Source organism: Bombina bombina, chromosome 6, assembly GCF_027579735.1.
Source record: "Bombina bombina isolate aBomBom1 chromosome 6, aBomBom1.pri, whole genome shotgun sequence".
Lineage (NCBI taxonomy): Eukaryota > Metazoa > Chordata > Amphibia > Anura > Bombinatoridae > Bombina > Bombina bombina.
Window position 1 is genome coordinate 647,009,894 of NC_069504.1, and position 16,911 is coordinate 647,026,804.

Consider the following 16,911-nt stretch of genomic DNA (forward strand, 5'->3'; position numbering starts at 1 on the left):
CGGAATTACTGTGTCGCGAAATGATTTAGGTCTAAAAAGTGTGTCACCAACATGAAAAGTTTGGAAAGCTCTGAATCTCCATATACAGAATGAGCAGTCCACATCTTTGTCTAGTGATATAGCTGCCATGTCAGTACCACTGTAAAGCCAGCAGCCCAGCCTGCTGGATCTCATATATGTTGAAAACTAATAATAATTACATGCTACCTCGTATTGGACTGCTACCAAAAATGTAGAAACATTGGAAATTGCTTTTATAATGTGTCAACACAAGTTATCTTTTCTCTTTCAACTGAGTATGCATTTTTGCACAATATTACATTTTTTTAAACATATATTTAAGAAATGTTGAGATTATTATTTTTTTCCACTAATTGTCATTGTGATTTCCTTTGATACCGTTGGATGTATGTGTTTTGTAATGACATTGCTGCAAAGGTACAGACCATTACTCAGAATTGGTCTGGGTCCAAACATATATCAAGCATTTCCAAAACAGTTTACAGTTTGCATGTTCCTGGATGCTTAACCCGTTGTCTGCCAAAATGTGCTGTAAAACATTTGCTGCAGCCAAGGGGTTAAATTACGATGAGAGCACATGGTAACTCTTCCTACACGCCCCTCCGTTACTGTCACTCCTGTGTGAAGTAGTCATTGTATCATCCCTGTTTTCCCTTCTCCTTTTAGATTAAAGAGTTAGTCCTACTTAGTTACCTCACAGAGAGCTGTCAATCCCTGTCAAGGTTCCTAGCTGTATGGGACCTGGTGTCTGAGCTGTCTTTGTACAGTGCAACTGGATGGAACAGGGGAGGGCAGAGCTACCTCATCTCTTATTTAAAGAGTGTACCGGTGTCAGAAAAGAGAATCGATTTAAACCCAAGAGACACGAGGGGAAGGGGAGGGAGCTGCCGGCAGCAAGGGGCTAAGTAGGAAAGTTCCAAGCAAGACGAACTGCAGTGCTAACCTATATGCGATGCAGTGCAAGTCCTCTCCAGCACTGAGCCTCTGAGCCCCGGGGCGGGACGTGGCCCTAGAGGTGAGTGTGTAACCAGCCACGGAGAGAGAGATGAGCTGGCTGAGGTCCGGGGGGTGCACAGGGACAGAGGGTTGAGGCTACTGCTCAGTGTCCAGGTCTCCCTCACCGCCCCCAGCAAGCAACCCCTCCTCCTGCCCTGTGTCTATCATCTTTGGATCTCTTCAGCATTTCCACCTCCTTCCTTCCACCTTTTCCTTCTCGCTTCCTCTGTCAGCATAAACTGACTACTTTTGTGTGGTAGGCGGGGCTTGAGTTAGCTATATGTAGGCTATTGTAAATATTATATCCTGAATTTGTACGCGTTTGCTGCTATCACATGTATAGTATAATTATATTCGTATAAAGTAAACATCACTGAAATCGTTCTGCTGAATTTAAATGATGTGTATCTGCCAATAAAAACCCATACTGAGCTGTCTAAGATCAATGTATACAGGGTAAATGTCCCTTCAAAGCAACTGTTTAATCTCCTACCATAACTCCCATCTGTTGCAGATTTAAACATGCTGGGAAAAGTCAGAATGAGATTGAGCGCAGAACAAGATTTCCTACCCCCCACCACAGCACAGGACTGCCTGCAGCTCCAGGCAAACAGAGCGTGGAATGAGGATGCTGGGGACTTGTATATGAGAACATCCTCACATACAGGAGTACAGTGGACCAGTCAGCAGGATGTGGGCACCTTTCACTGCTTGGTAGAACATCTACTGAGAAGAAGACTTACTGTGTATCTGCCATCACCCATCTGTGTCCATGCCCTTATGCTCCTTTTTATGCTTTTGTGCTTGCAGAGCTGTGAAGCAGGAAATCTAAACTGTTAGTAAGCAGAAGATGATGAGTTCTGGGTAATCCTGGGACTGATGAAAAGCATACAGCCTGTTTTTGGTTTAGCTTTAAGGAATAGTAGTTAAAGGATCAGATACCAAAATTCAAGCCTGTGTAATGTGATCCTCTCCAAGGGGTATTTACTTGACCTACAGTAGAAATCATAATAGAAAAAAAGTCTTACTCAGCCAAAAAGCAGCAATAAATGCATAGAACTAGGGATATGTCATAGTGAGACACATTAATGGTATCCAGCTTGCAACATACAATTTGTCTATGTAATATTAGCTTTACTAAAAGATCTTACAATCATAGAAACATAAATCTTTCAGTTGCATTTTGTCATGCACACAAAGAATTTGTGTATCTGTGTAACTGCCGCAACAGCTGTGTTCTTCCTAATTTTAGACCACAGTCAACATATGGATAGTTTTATTTTACTGCTACTCCCAGCACTGAATTGGTAAATGTTTAAAGGGACACTAAACCCACATTTTTCTTTCATGATTCAGAGAGATCATGCAGTTTTAAGCAACTTTCTAATTTACTCCTTTTATCAATTTTTCTTTGTTCTTTTGCTATCTTTATTAAAAAAGTAGGAATGTGATGCATAGGAGCCGGTCCATTTTTGGTTGAGAACTTGGGTTATGCTTGCTTATTGGTTTGCTAAATGTAGCCACCAATAAGCAAGCGCTATCCAGGGTGCTGAGCCTAAAATAGGCCTTTTAAAGGAATAGTGTAGTCAAAATTAAGCTTTCATGATTCAGATAGAAAATGCAATTTAAAGCAACTTTCTGATTTACTCCTATTATCAAATTTTCTTTGTTCTCTTGGTATCTTTATTTGAATCTAGGCTTAGTAACGGCCCATTTTTGGTTCAGCACCTGGGTAGCGCTTGCTGATTGGTGGCTAGATTTAGACACCAATCAGAAAGTGCTACCCAGATGCTGAACCAAAGATGGGTCGTCTCGTAAGCTTACATTCTTGCTTTTTCAAATAAAGATACTAAGAGAAGAAGAAAAATTGATAATACGAGTAAATTTGAAAGTTGCTTAAAATTGCTGCTCTATCTGAATCATGAAGGAGACAATTTGGGTATAGTATCCCTTTAACTCGCTGGTATGCAGCCTTAAAGGGATATAAAACTAAATTTTTCTTTCTTTCGTGATTCAGATAGAGTATGCAATTTTAAACAACTTTCTAATTTACTCCTATTATCATTTTTTCTTTGTTCTCTTGGTATCTTTATTTGAAAAGCAAGAATGTAAGCTTAATAGCCGGACCATTTTTGGTTCAGCATCTGGGTAGCGTTAGCCACCAATCAGCAAGCTCTACCCAGGTGCTGAACCAAAAATGGGCCGGCTGCATGATCCTGAGAGCCTAGATATGTTCTCATTGAAAGGAACGGAGTTTAAAAAAAATATGCCAAAAGAAAAATGGCAATTTCATATCAAAGGAAACTGGATTTTTTCCCCAATTTAAATTTTATGCTCCATCTAAATCATGAATTTTTTTAATTTTGGCATCAATGTTCTTTTAAACATATAGTTAGCAGGTCTAAAATATAGCCTAACCTTAAAGGGACACAAGGAAAAAAGGGCACCACATAATCGGGAAGTTTAAAGGGATAGAGCCTTTACTGCCCATTCCCCAGCTTTGCACAACCAACATTGTTACATTAATATACTTTATAACATTTAAAGCTCTAAATTTCTGCCTGTTTCTAAGCCACTATAGACAGCCTCTTATCACAAGATTTTTTATAAGCTTTTCACAACAAGAGACTGCTAGTTCATGTGGGCCATATAGATAACATTGTGCTCACGCCCGTGGGTTCTGCACAGCTAAAATGCAAGTCAATAGATAATAATTAAATAGTCATGTGATCAGGGGGCTGTCAGAAGATGCTTAGATACAAGGTAATCACAGAGGTTAAAATGATATTAATATAACCATGTTGGCTTTGCAAAACTGGGGAATGGATAATAAAGGGATTATCTATCTTTTTAAACAATAAAGATTTTTGAGTAGACTGTCCATTTAAATATGTGAATTTCAAAGGAGAAAAGGACTCACACTCTGTAAAACTCAGTAAAAGAATGTTTATTTGTAACGTGTTTCTCAGTTTGCTGACTGTTTCAGACTGAGCAACGTGTTGCAAATAAAAAATATTCTTTTATAGAAAAGTTTATTGCTCCAGTATTTCTTTGTGCAGTTGTGGTCTAATATGCATTTTATATGCATAGTTTGAGTATATCTCATGTAGAACCCCCTGCTTTATTACCAGCGGGACGTTTTCTGTATGCTGTTCCCTTCGGCAAACAGCCTGTTGCAGTACACTTTATACAGGGAGCAGTTCACCGGAGTGCCAGTCAGCTGGAGACTGAGAGTAACAGCCTGTACTTATGGTGCCATCATAAAGTGTGAGTCGTTTTCTTCTCTGAATTTCACATATTTAAACTTCATAAGATTACACTATGTGGCATCCCTTTTTAACTTGTGTCTTCTAGAATATCTACTATTGTTGCCTATACAATTGGAAGTGGAGCATCCTGAGTGTGGATTTTTTTTTATTATTGGACTCACTCTTGTATTATCAAACATACTATTTATTTTAGTTGTTTTTATCGATCTTTAATTGTTTGTATTGCATTATTTTTTATATTATTGTTTGGCACCCCTTATAATCTACTCATTAGTGAGTAGTTTCATTTTGTTATAACCTTAAATGGATATAAAACCATAAATGGATATAAAACCATACATTTTTCTTTCATGATTCAGATAGAGCCTGCAATTTTGAAAAACGTTCTAATTTACTTCTGTTATCAAAATGTATTCGCATTCTTGGTGTCTGTTGAAAAAAGCTCAGCAACGTGCTCATGTCTGGAGCACTATGGGCTCTTGTGAGAACCTGCAGTCAGGATTTATCAAGCAGCGGTCATGAGACCGCTGCTTCCCTACCCTCTAAGACTCCACTTCTTAGATGGAGAATTTAATTTTCCCCGGTCTTGTCCGATTGGGAACATTGACAGCTTCTGCCCACGGGTGATTGGCTGTGCGCGGGCAGGGGGCGGGATTGCACACAAGCTCAAAATAACACTCATGCGCAATGTTGAATTCCACCAGCGGATTGCTGCCCGCCAGAGGTGAGCTGGGGCGGACAGGGGTGCATATGTAAGCCACTGATTGCCCTTGCTTGATAAATATAGCCCTATATGGCAGCAGTTATGTTATCAATTTGCATAGAAAACTAATTGGCAGCAGTATTTTTTGCCATGTAGTGCGCTAGACACCTACCTAGGTATCGCTTCAACAAAGAATACCATGTGAACAAAGCAAATTTGATAATAGAATCACAAAAGAACATTTTTTTATAATTCATATCCCTTTAAGACCACCTATATTTTGATATACTGTAAGCAATAAAAAAAAGAGAAAAACAGTAGGCAAAACATGAATGTAAATGTGGAATTAAAAAAAAAGTTATTGTTTAAAGGGGTAGAAAGATCAAAACTGAAATGTTCATGGTGCATTTAAATTTTGGGTGTTTCCAATTCCCTATTTTTGTGTGGATCATAGACTTATAATAGCTGAAGGAAAGATATGCCCTTATCTTGAGTTTAAAGTGTAAGAACATCTACAATAGACAGACATTAATAGCAGTTAATTCAGTCTTCCAATTTTTATTTATTAAATAGCAATTAAACACAATTATCTTGCATAACAACATCAATTAAATTATTTGCTTGTGAAAATGTTAAGTTGAAGCTGTATAATTTTATATTGAAATTAACTAAATGTTTGTTCATATTCAGCTGATTCATTGCTTCTTTAGCTATATTGCTGTGTGTGTATTTATATATATATATATATATATATATATATATATATATATTTATATATATATTTATATATATATATATTTATATATATATATATATTTATATATATATATATATATTTATATATATATTTATATATATATATATATTTATATATATATATATATATATTTATATATATATATATATATATATATATATATATATATATATATATATATATTTATATATGTATATTTATATATATGTATATATTTATATATATGTATATATTTATATATATGTATATATATATATATATATTTATATATATATATATATTTATACAACTTTAACAGGTAAGTCCAGCACCTTTCTTAATGCTATTTTTTCAGCATTTTTTCAGCAACCTTTTTTCAGATTACAGCAGTGCACGATCACTGAGTGGGGTCTGCCAGCCCACATTTATAGATATGGAAAAAGCAAGATAGCGTCAGCACTTCTTCATATAAAATTTCACTTTATTGAGGTTTCAGACAAAGATAAAAACAGCGACGTTTCGAGTCAACACAGACCCTTAGTCATGACTAAGGGTCTGTGTTGACTCGAAACGTCGCTGTTTTTATCTTTGTCTGAAACCTCAATAAAGTGAAATTTTATATGAAGAAGTGCTGACGCTATCTTGCTTTTTCCATATATATATTTATATATATGTATATATTTATATATATATATATGTATATATTTATATATATATATGTATATATTTATGTATATATTTATGTATATATGTATATATATATATATATATATATATATATATATATATATGTATATATATATATGTATTTATTTATATATATATATATATATATATTTATATTTATATTTATATATATTTTATATATATTTTATATTTATTTATATATATACCGTATATTTTATATTTATTTATATATATTTATATATATATATATTTATATATATATATATATTTATTTTATATATATATTTATTTTATATATATTTTATATTTATTTATATATATATTTATATATATTTTATATATATTTTATATTTATTTATATATATATTTATATATATTATATACACACACATGTTCCTGTACTGAGAAAACTCTCTTTATTTTTTTAAAGTCATCAATAAAGTAGTTGGGCTCTACTTATCAGCCAGTGAGTAATCAGTCCATAGGGTGCATTTCTACACAAAACATGCTCTTCCTTTCAAATTTAACAGTTTTAACTTCACTTTTTTCATGAAAAATATCTTAACATGTATAGATAGAGCTCTTTTATATGTATTAAAGAAATTGTTGGTGTAATGTCTGTTTAACTGTTACCAAGTTGGAGTGGTGGTTTTATATATATAATCTCCTTTAATCTTAGTGTAAAAACTCCACAGACAACAAATTTTTATTAGAGTACATAGTTATTGGAGTTTTAGAAGGGAGAACGATTTCACAGGCTTTTACCTGAGCAGCTCCTTTATTAAGGGATTGCTTTTCTGAATAAATAGTTTATACAATGCTTAACAGACATAATAAAAAAATAAATCTTGGATTATGATACAACCCTTGTTATCCTAAGAGCTGAAAGTAGGAAGATATAATAATTCAGAATTCTGTATTGAGTGCTGCCAAGATTTACCACCTATTGAAGGAAGCAGTGAAGAGGAAATATATGGTTGCAGGCTGTAGTGTTAGGATTCTGTTATTATCTTAAACTGTTTGTTATAAATTAGTAGTTTTTCCAGCTTTTTTTTACCCAAATATATTATGGTTGAATAGCAATTTAAAAGCAATTATACAATCCTTTATTGTTCCCAATATTTTAGTATTTTCAGATGGCAGCTTTGATGCCAACACAACTTTGAGAACCATGGCTGGGGCGGAGACGTATGTGATTAAACGTTCAAGAAGGAATATCCAAGAATTTCCATCTGTATTGCCGGATAATTCATTAAATGAAGTCACAGACTTACTAGAGGAAAATACTAGGACCTTACACAAAAAGGGGAAGACTTGGCCATGCAATATTCTTCTAAAGCTATCTAGACATGTTTTAGTGTCTGCATTGGGGCCCAACCTCGCTTGGAACATCTTTCCTTTCCATAAATGTGACCAGGACCTAAAGCCCAGAAACAGCCTTATTAATCCCCTGAAGCTATTACATGCCAATGTCAAACCTATGCTACTTCACAGAGTCCTGAAGTTTCTTGGTGAATTAGGTTTCTTAGATGAATCCCAACAAAGCAAAGCTTTCTCTGTGCTCAAGAAAAGAATTCTCCATGCAGGAAATCCAGTGAGGACACCCGGTATCAAACCTATGGGTAGGTCACTTGGATGAAAGCAGCATGGTGCACGTGGCATGTCTCTACCTCTCCCCCTGTACATGCTTCCTCTCACATGGCTTTCCTGCATGCTGCTCACTGTCAACCCCAACCCCTTGGCTACTAGAGAGGGCTGGAATAGACTGCAGCAGAGATAACTCTGAATTGGTGAGGTCCTAGACAAAAATTATATGTGTGACTGCTTACATTTTAAAAACTGGTTGCCAGTTTATATGTGCATAACTGACTGAAGTGCAGATAGCAGGACTTAGCTAAACACTATGAAGGTCAGGCAATCAGCACTTCTTAGAATAGGAACTTTTCCTTAGCTGAATTTGTGGCTGATTCTATAAAAGTCGGTTATGTGATGCACTTTTTCAAGTGTAGTTTACTGTAACCATTATAAATTAAACTATAGTAATAAAGAGAGACAGTGTTTGTCATTTTTTTAAGTGGCCTTTCTTGTGTTAAAGGGACAAAGTAAAAATTAAACTTTCATGATTCAGACTTAAACAACTTTCCATTTCACTTAAAGTATCAAATTTACTTTGTTTTTGGTTTTTTAAATCCTTTGTTGAAGAGCATACATAAGGCTCAGGAGCAGCAATATTTATGCCTCTTTCTATTGGGTCAGTCGGAGTGTTCAACTAGCTCCCAAGAATGCATTGCTGCTTCTTCTAGAAAGGATACCAAGAGAATGAAGCACATTTGATCATATAAATAAATTGGAAAGCTGTTTCAAATGGCATACTCTATCTGAATCATGAAAGTTTATTTTTTTACTATATGCCAGGTACTGTAATCTCATTTATGAACTTGTAAGGTGATAGGTGTACAAAGCTGGCCTCATAGTAGTAGAGCCGCCTTTGCGTTGAAGCCCCCTTTAGACAGCCAAGGGGTTCAAATGTGGTAAACAGCACTTCATTTTATTTTATTAGCATTTGGTTTTCTTGGGGCTCATATCTGATTTCCTACATGAGAGCACTTTACAGGTATGGATAACCAAGAACTTTAACAATTTGTGTTGCTTGAATTGGTTTGAGAGAACTATTGTGCTTATTCGTAGTTTGCAAAAAACTATATTTATACTTGTCTTCTATAATCCACGGTGTAAATGAATGCAATGATCTATATGGATAGATAGATACATCTATCCTAGGGGTAGGTAGATAGAGTAAGAAGTTTAGTTACCATTTTACTAAGTACATTTCTCTTGTAAGGTATATCCAGTCCACGGATTCATCCATTACTTGTGGGATATTCTCCTTCCCAACAGGAAGCTGCAAGAGAAATCAAAACAAGGGTTGGAGATGGCGCCAGAGGCTATCTGGTGGAGAATAATTAAATTTAAGAAATATCAAAATAAACTTCAGAAAAAGGAGAAATATAAATGTATAGGACCATATACATATAAAAATGTGACTCAAAGTGTAATAAACACTTTCGTGGTAGTAAGGCAATCCACTGATTAAATAAATAAATTCAATTTATTAGAGCAATAAATAGTAAAACTGTTATTACACTTCTGTTAGAATAACATTTAATATATTGCAGTATGTTCATGAAACCATATGAAACTAATATCTAAAATTAGAGAAGCACTAATCATTTAAATAACAATTCAGTGACATCTAAATGTTAAAATGGTTAAAAAGCTAAACATTAAGCTAATTTATTGCACAATAGGCTATTATGAACCTGGTTACATAAACCTGTATGAACGACTATAATTGCTGGTTGTTGGATTCAGATAGGCACTGTGTTCTGATATAGATGAATAGTCTTTTGATTAAGGAAAACTTGAGATCAACAATGTAGTCCTTACGGTGCAGATCAAACTAAAAACTGAGAGTCTTCACCCCCACTCATGAGGGTCTTTCAAGTAACACAGTCAGTTGTAGGCACTTACCCGGAGCTCCGGTGTTAGGGGCGGACCTCTTTACTCCGCTCACCTGTAACGCTCCTTTCCCACTCGATAATGCCTTCACATGTATTTAGAAACCAAGTATTGCTTCAAAGTGTGCACACTTCCTTGAGAAAAATGCTCCTACCGCTTTCGCTCAGTACCTGGGTCAATCAACTAGGTTCTGGCGCTGCGGTCCTGGGAGCTTGTCGGGTCTGTGTCCTTTCCAAATTAAGCCGGATGCCGGTATGGTCTACGCATTTCAGCTCACCAGGGAGCCTTTGTCAAGGAAGCTGTAAGAGGACACCCACAGCAGAGCTGTCTATATAGCTCCTCCCCTAACTGCCACTCCCAGTCATTCTCTTGCAGCTCTCGACAAGAAAGGAAGTATCAAGAGATATGTGGTTACTTAGTGTAGTTTATCTTCAATCAAAAGTTTGTTATTTTTAAACGGTCCCGGCATTGTACTGTTTTTGCCTCAGACAGAAATTAGAAGAAGAGTTCTGCCTGAGGTTTTTGATGATCTTAGCGGTTTGCAACTAAGGTCCACTGCTGTTCTCACACATAACTGAAGAGCATGGGAAAACTTCAGCTGGGGGAATGGCCTGCAGAATTACCTGCTCTGAGGTATGTTCAGTATATTTTTTTTCTAGAGAGATAAGGTCTAAAAAATGCTGACAGTGCCTGATATATTTAAGGTAAACCTGATTAGTGATTTAACAAATGACTGGGATCATGCTTGCAGTAAAGGGTAATATTCATGTTAATTGCTTTAATTACTTAGTATGTGAAACGTTTGCATGATATATAAAAAAACAAAACGTTTTTTACTGAAGGTGATAAATCTTTATTTGGGGCCTAGTTTTCCACATGGCTGATTAGATTACTCCTAGGAGTAGTTATTTATGGCCCTTTCACTTTGAGTGCATGGTGGGAGGGGCCTATTTTCGCGCTCTAATTGCGCAGTAGTTTTTGCAGTCTGAGATATCCAGCTTCCCTGAAGGAGTCCCCTGACACATAGGACCTCTGTAAAGGGTTTTTGTTCCTACAAAAGTCGTTTTAAGGGCAGGTAGGAGCCACAGTAGAGCTGTGGCAGTTTGCTTGTGACTGTTTATAACGGTTTTATCGTTTTTCTGATCCGTTTTTGAGCCTGAGGGGTTAATCATCCATTTGCAAGTGGGTGCAATGCTATTTTAGTCTATTATACACACTGTAAAAATTTCGTAGAGTTTACTGCTTTTTTTCACTGTTTTGCAGTTTATGTGATTGTTTTTTTCCCTTAAAGGCACAGTACCGTTTTTTTATATTCTGCTTTTTCACATTTATTAAAGTGTTTTCCAAGCTTGCTGGTCTCATTACTAGTCTGTTAAACATGTCTGACATAGAGGAAACTCCTTGTTCATTATGTTTAGAAGCCATTGTGGAACCCCCTCTTAGAATGTGTACCAAATGCACTGATCTTACTATAAATTATAAAGACCATATTCTGGCTTTAAAAGATTTATCACCAGAGGAAATTGACAAGGGGGAAGTTATGCCGACTAACTCTCCCCACGTGTCAGAACCTATAACTCCCGCTCAAGGGACGCCAAGTACATCTAGCGCACCCATTGCGTATACCTTACAAGACATGGCGGCAGTTATGAATCATACCCTTACAGAGGTATTGTCCAAACTGCCAGGGTTACAAGGAAAGCGAGACAGCTCTGGGGCTAGAACAAATACAGAGCTCTCTGACGCTTTAGTAGCTATGTCTGATATACCCTCACAATGTGCAGAAGCCGAAGCAGGAGAGCTTCTATCTGTGGGTGATTTTTCTGATTCAGGGAAGACACTTCAACCTGATTCTGATATGTTTACATTTAAATTTAAACTTGAACATTGAGAAATTGTGTAAGTTGGATAAATACTATGCAGTGCCTGTTTACACTGATGTTTTTCCAATCCCTAAGAGGTTTTCAGAAATTATTACTAAGGAATGGGATAGACCAGGTGTACCTTTCTCTCCCCCTCCTGTTTTTAAAAAGATGTTTCCTATAGATGCCGCTACAAGGGACTTGTGGCAGACGGTCCCTAAGGTGGAGGGAGCAGTCTCTACCCTAGCGAAGCGTACAACTATCCCTGTCGAGGACAGTTGTGCTTTTCTAGATCCAATGGACAAAAAATTAGAGGGTTACCTTAAGAAAATTTTTATTCAACAAGGATTTATTCTCCAGCCTCTTGCATGCATTGCCCCAGTCACTGCTGCTGCGGCCTTCTGGTTTGAGTCTCTAGAGGAGGCTCTACAGGTAGAAACCCCGTTGGATGATATCCTTGACAAGCTTAAAGCTCTTAAGCTAGCCAATTCATTTGTTTCTGACGCCGTTGTTCATGTAACCAAGCTAACGGCTAAAAATTCTGGTTTTGCTATTCAGGCGCGTAGGGCGCTATGGCTTAAATCCTGGTCAGCTGACGTTACTTCAAAGTCTAAGCTTCTCAACATTCCTTTCAAGGGGCAGACCCTATTCGGGCCTGGACTGAAGGAGATCATTTCTGATATTACTGGAGGAAAAGGTCACGCCCTTCCTCAGGATAGGTCCAACAAATTAAGGACCAAACAGACTAATTTTCATTCCTTTCGAAACTTCAAGAGTGGCGCAGCTTCAACTTCCTCTAATACAAAACAAGAGGGAAATTTTGCCCAGTCCAAGCCGGTCTGGAGACCTAACCAGGCTTGGAACAAGGGAAAGCAGGCCAAAAAACCTGCTGCTGCCTCTAAGACAGCATTAAGGATCAGCCCTAGTCTAGTAGGGGGCAGACTTTCTCTCTTCGCCCAGGCTTGGGCAACAGATGTCCAGGATCCCTGGGCGTTGGAAATTGTGTCCCAGGGATATCTTCTGGATTTCAAAGCTTCTTCCCCAAAAGGGAGATTTCATCTCTCACAATTATCTGCAAACCAGATAAAGAGAGAGGCATTCTTACATTGTGTTCAAGACCTCCTAGTTATGGGAGTGATCCACCCAGTTCCAAAGGAGGAACAGGGGCAAGGCTTCTATTCAAATCTGTTTGTAGTTCGCAAGAAAGAGGGAACCTTCAGACCAATCTTAGATCTCAAGATCTTAAACAAATTTCTCAGGGTCCCATCCTTCAAGATGGAGACTATTCGAACCATCCTACCTATGATCCAGGAGGGTCAATATATGACTACCGTGGACTTAAAGGATATTTATCTTCACATTCCGATACACAGAGATCATCATCGGTTTCTCAGGTTCGCCTTCCTAGACAGGCATTACCAGTTTGTGGCTCTTCCCTTTGGGTTAGCCACGGCACTAAGAATCTTTACGAAGGTTCTAGGGTCACTCCTAGTGGTCCTAAGGCCGTGGGTTATAGCAGTAGCCCCTTACCTAGACGACATTCTGATACAGGCATCGAATTTTCAAATCGCCAGGTCCCATACGGACATTGTTCTTGCATTCCTGAGGTCTCATGGGTGGAAGGTGAATGAAGAAAAGAGTTCTCTATCCCCTCTCACAAGAGTTTCCTTCCTAGGAACTCTGATAGATTCTGTAGAAATGAAGATTTACCTGACAGAGGCCAGGTTGTCAAAACTTCTAAATTCCTGCCGTGTTCTTTATTCTACTTCTCGCCCTTCAGTGGCTCAGTGTATGGAAGTAATCGGCTTAATGGTAGCGGCAATGGACATAGTGCCGTTTGCCCGCCTACATCTCAGACCGTTGCAACTTTGCATGCTCAGTCAGTGGAATGGGGATTACACAGATTTGTCCCCTCTACTAAATCTGGATCAAGAGACCAGGGATTCTCTTCTCTGGTGGTTATCTCGGGTCCATCTGTCCAAGGGTATGACCTTCCGCAGGCCAGATTGGACAATAGTAATGACAGATGCCAGCCTTCTGGGCTGGGGTGCAGTCTGGAACTCCCTGAAGGCTCAGGGCTCGTGGACTCAGGAGGAGGCACTCCTTCCGATAAACATTCTGGAACTAAGAGCGATATTCAATGCTCTTCAGGCTTGGCCTCAGCTTGCTGCGGTCAGGTTCATCAGATTTCAGTCGGACAATATCACGACTGTAGCCTACATCAACCATCAAGGGGGAACAAGGAGTTCCCTAGCAATGTTGGAGGTTTCAAAAATAATTCTATGGGCAGAGGTTCACTCTTGCCATCTATCAGCTATCCATATCCCAGAAGTAGAGAACTGGGAGGCGGATTTTCTAAGTCGGCAGACTTTTCATCCGGGGGAGTGGGAACTCCATCCGGAGGTATTTGCACAGTTGATTCAACTTTGGGGCAAACCAGAACTGGATCTCATGGCATCTCGTCAGAATGCCAAGCTTCCTTGTTACGGATCCAGGTCCAGGGATCCCAAGGCAGCGCTGATAGATGCTCTAGCAGCGCCTTGGTCCTTCAACCTGGCTTATGTGTTTCCACCGTTTCCTCTGCTCCCTCGTCTTATTGCCAAGATCAAGCAGGAGAGAGCTTCAGTGATTTTGATAGCACCTGCGTGGCCACGCAGGACTTGGTATGCAGATCTGGTGGACATGTCATCCCTTCCACCATGGACTCTGCCGCTGAGTCAGGACCTTCTACTTCAGGGTCCTTTCAACCATCCAAATCTAATTTCTCTGCGTCTGACTGCTTGGAGATTGAACGCTTGATTTTATCAAAGCGTGGTTTCTCTGAGTCGGTCATTGATACCTTAATTCAGGCTCGAATGCAGGTCACCAGGAAAATCTATCAAAAGATATGGTGTAGATATCTTCATTGGTGTGAATCCAAAGGTTACTCATGGAGTAAGGTCAGGATTCCTAGGATATTATCTTTTCTCCAAGAAGGATTGGAGAAGGGATTGTCAGCTAGTTCCTTAAAGGGACAGATTTCTACTCTGTCTATTCTTTTGCACAAGCGTCTGGCTGATACTCCAGATGTTCAGGCATTTTGTCAGGCTTTAGTTAGAATCAAGCCTGTGTTTAAACCTTTTGCTCCTCCATGGAGTTTAAATTTAGTTCTTAAGGTTCTACAAGGGGTTCCGTTTGAACCTTTGCATTCCATAGATATTAAACTTTTATCTTGGAAAGTTCTGTTTTTAGTAGCTATCTCCTCGGCTCAAAGAGTTTCGGAGTTATCTGCTTTACAATGTGATTCCCCTTATCTCATTTTCCATGCAGATAAGGTAGTGTTACGTACCAAACCTGGTTTTCTTTCTAAGGTGGTATCTAATAAAAATATCAATCAGGAGATTGTTGTTCCTTCACTATGTCCTAATCCTTCTTCAAAGAAGGAACGTCTATTACACAATCTTGATGTGGTTCGTGCTTTAAAATTTTATTTACAAGCTACAAAGGATTTTCGTCAAACATCTGCTTTGTTTGTGATCTACTCGGGACAGAGGAGAGGCCAAAAGGCTTCTGCAACTTCTCTTTCCTTTTGGTTAAGAAGTATAATCCGCTTAGCTTATGAGACTGCTGGCCAGCAGCCTCCTGTAAGAATTACAGCTCATTCCACTAGAGCGGTGGCTTCCACATGGGCTTTTAAGAATGAGGCTTCTGTTGAACAGATTTGTAAGGCGGCGACTTGGTCTTCGCTTCATACTTTTTCTAAATTCTACAAATTTGATACTTTTGCTTCTTCGGAGGCTATTTTTGGGAGAAAGGTCTTACAGGCAGTGGTGCCTTCCGTTTAAGCGCCTGCCTTGTCCCTCCCTTCATCCGTGTCCTATAGCTTTGGTATTGGTATCCCACAAGTAATGGATGAATCCGTGGACTGGATATACCTTACAAGAGAAAACAAAATTAATGCTTACCTGATAAATTTATTTCTCTTGTGGTGTATCCAGTCCACGGCCCGCCCTGTCATTTTAAGGCAGGTGTTTTTTATTTTTAAACTACAGTCACCACTGCACCCTATAGTTTCTCCTTTCTCTTGCTTGTCTTCGGTCGAATGACTGGGAGTGGCAGTTAGGGGAGGAGCTATATAGACAGCTCTGCTGTGGGTGTCCTCTTGCAGCTTCCTGTTGGGAAGGAGAATATCCCACAAGTAATGGATGAATCCGTGGACTGGATACACCACAAGAGAAATACATTTATCAGGTAAGCATAAATTTTGTTTTACCAAAGGCATCACATGAGGAAAAATGAGGCATTAAAATTAGTCAGAAAAAACAATGTTTCCAGTATCCCTTATTTTTTATGTTGGTTGTATTTATTGAAGTCATGTTTGTACATTAACATTGCAAAAATAAAAGGCTATACTCTGCCCTTGCTGAAAAAACCTCATTAGCCCATGCAATGCATGTGAAATATTTCTTCCATATGTGAAGTCATTTACCTTTGCTCAGAGATTGAGGTACCAGGTGGAGAGCAGCATATTAATTCTCAGGCTAGGATTCCCATGAAGGAAACATGCACTCCCAAATAAACAACAAGGGATGCTTATAAATACAATTAAATCAATGTTGTGGAAGGCAGACAAGGGACCTTGTTTAATAGCTACACTGCAAACCCACCTCCTCTATCCCAATTGTTACAGGGTCTGTCACTCTAGGCCAAAATATGTCCCTGACAAGTCAGAAGAACAGCCTGACAGCTTTAACATAGTTTCATTGTAAAAGTTTAAGGGGTATTCTAATACAAACATTGACAAACTCTAAATCATTCAGGGAATGTGTTTTTTGCATTACTTTCTTTGCTAGCCATGAAAAAAGGGTTAACATGGAGGAAACAAATATGCAAAGCAGCAGTCTTTACCTGCTTGGCCTTTGTAGGTGTAGTAATACAAAAATAACAGGCACTAGAGAATTAGAGTGTGCATATTTGTATTAGAATGTCCCTTTAAATTGTATGGTAAGATCAATTGTAAATGTATTACTTGATTTACAAGACTGATAGTTTATAACAAACAGATGTAAGAGTATATTGCAGTTATATGAACTTAGACGAAACCTCTAAATTTAATGTGCACAGAAGGGAAAAGGTGAT

General features: G+C 38.1%; 1 protein-coding gene across 1 annotated transcript in view; it reads left to right on the forward strand.

The window, feature by feature from the left end:
- Window positions 1-686: 686 nt before the first annotated feature.
- LOC128663372 (cell surface hyaluronidase-like) overlaps window positions 687-16,911 on the forward strand; it is a 124,834-nt gene continuing 108,609 nt past the window's right edge. Inside the window, exons 1-3 of the mRNA XM_053717675.1 lie at window positions 687-1,036; window positions 1,532-1,852; window positions 7,540-8,034. Coding sequence (XP_053573650.1) covers window positions 1,540-1,852; window positions 7,540-8,034 — 808 coding nt within the window. The 5' untranslated portion in view covers window positions 687-1,036; window positions 1,532-1,539. The remainder of the gene's footprint in view (window positions 1,037-1,531; window positions 1,853-7,539; window positions 8,035-16,911) is intronic.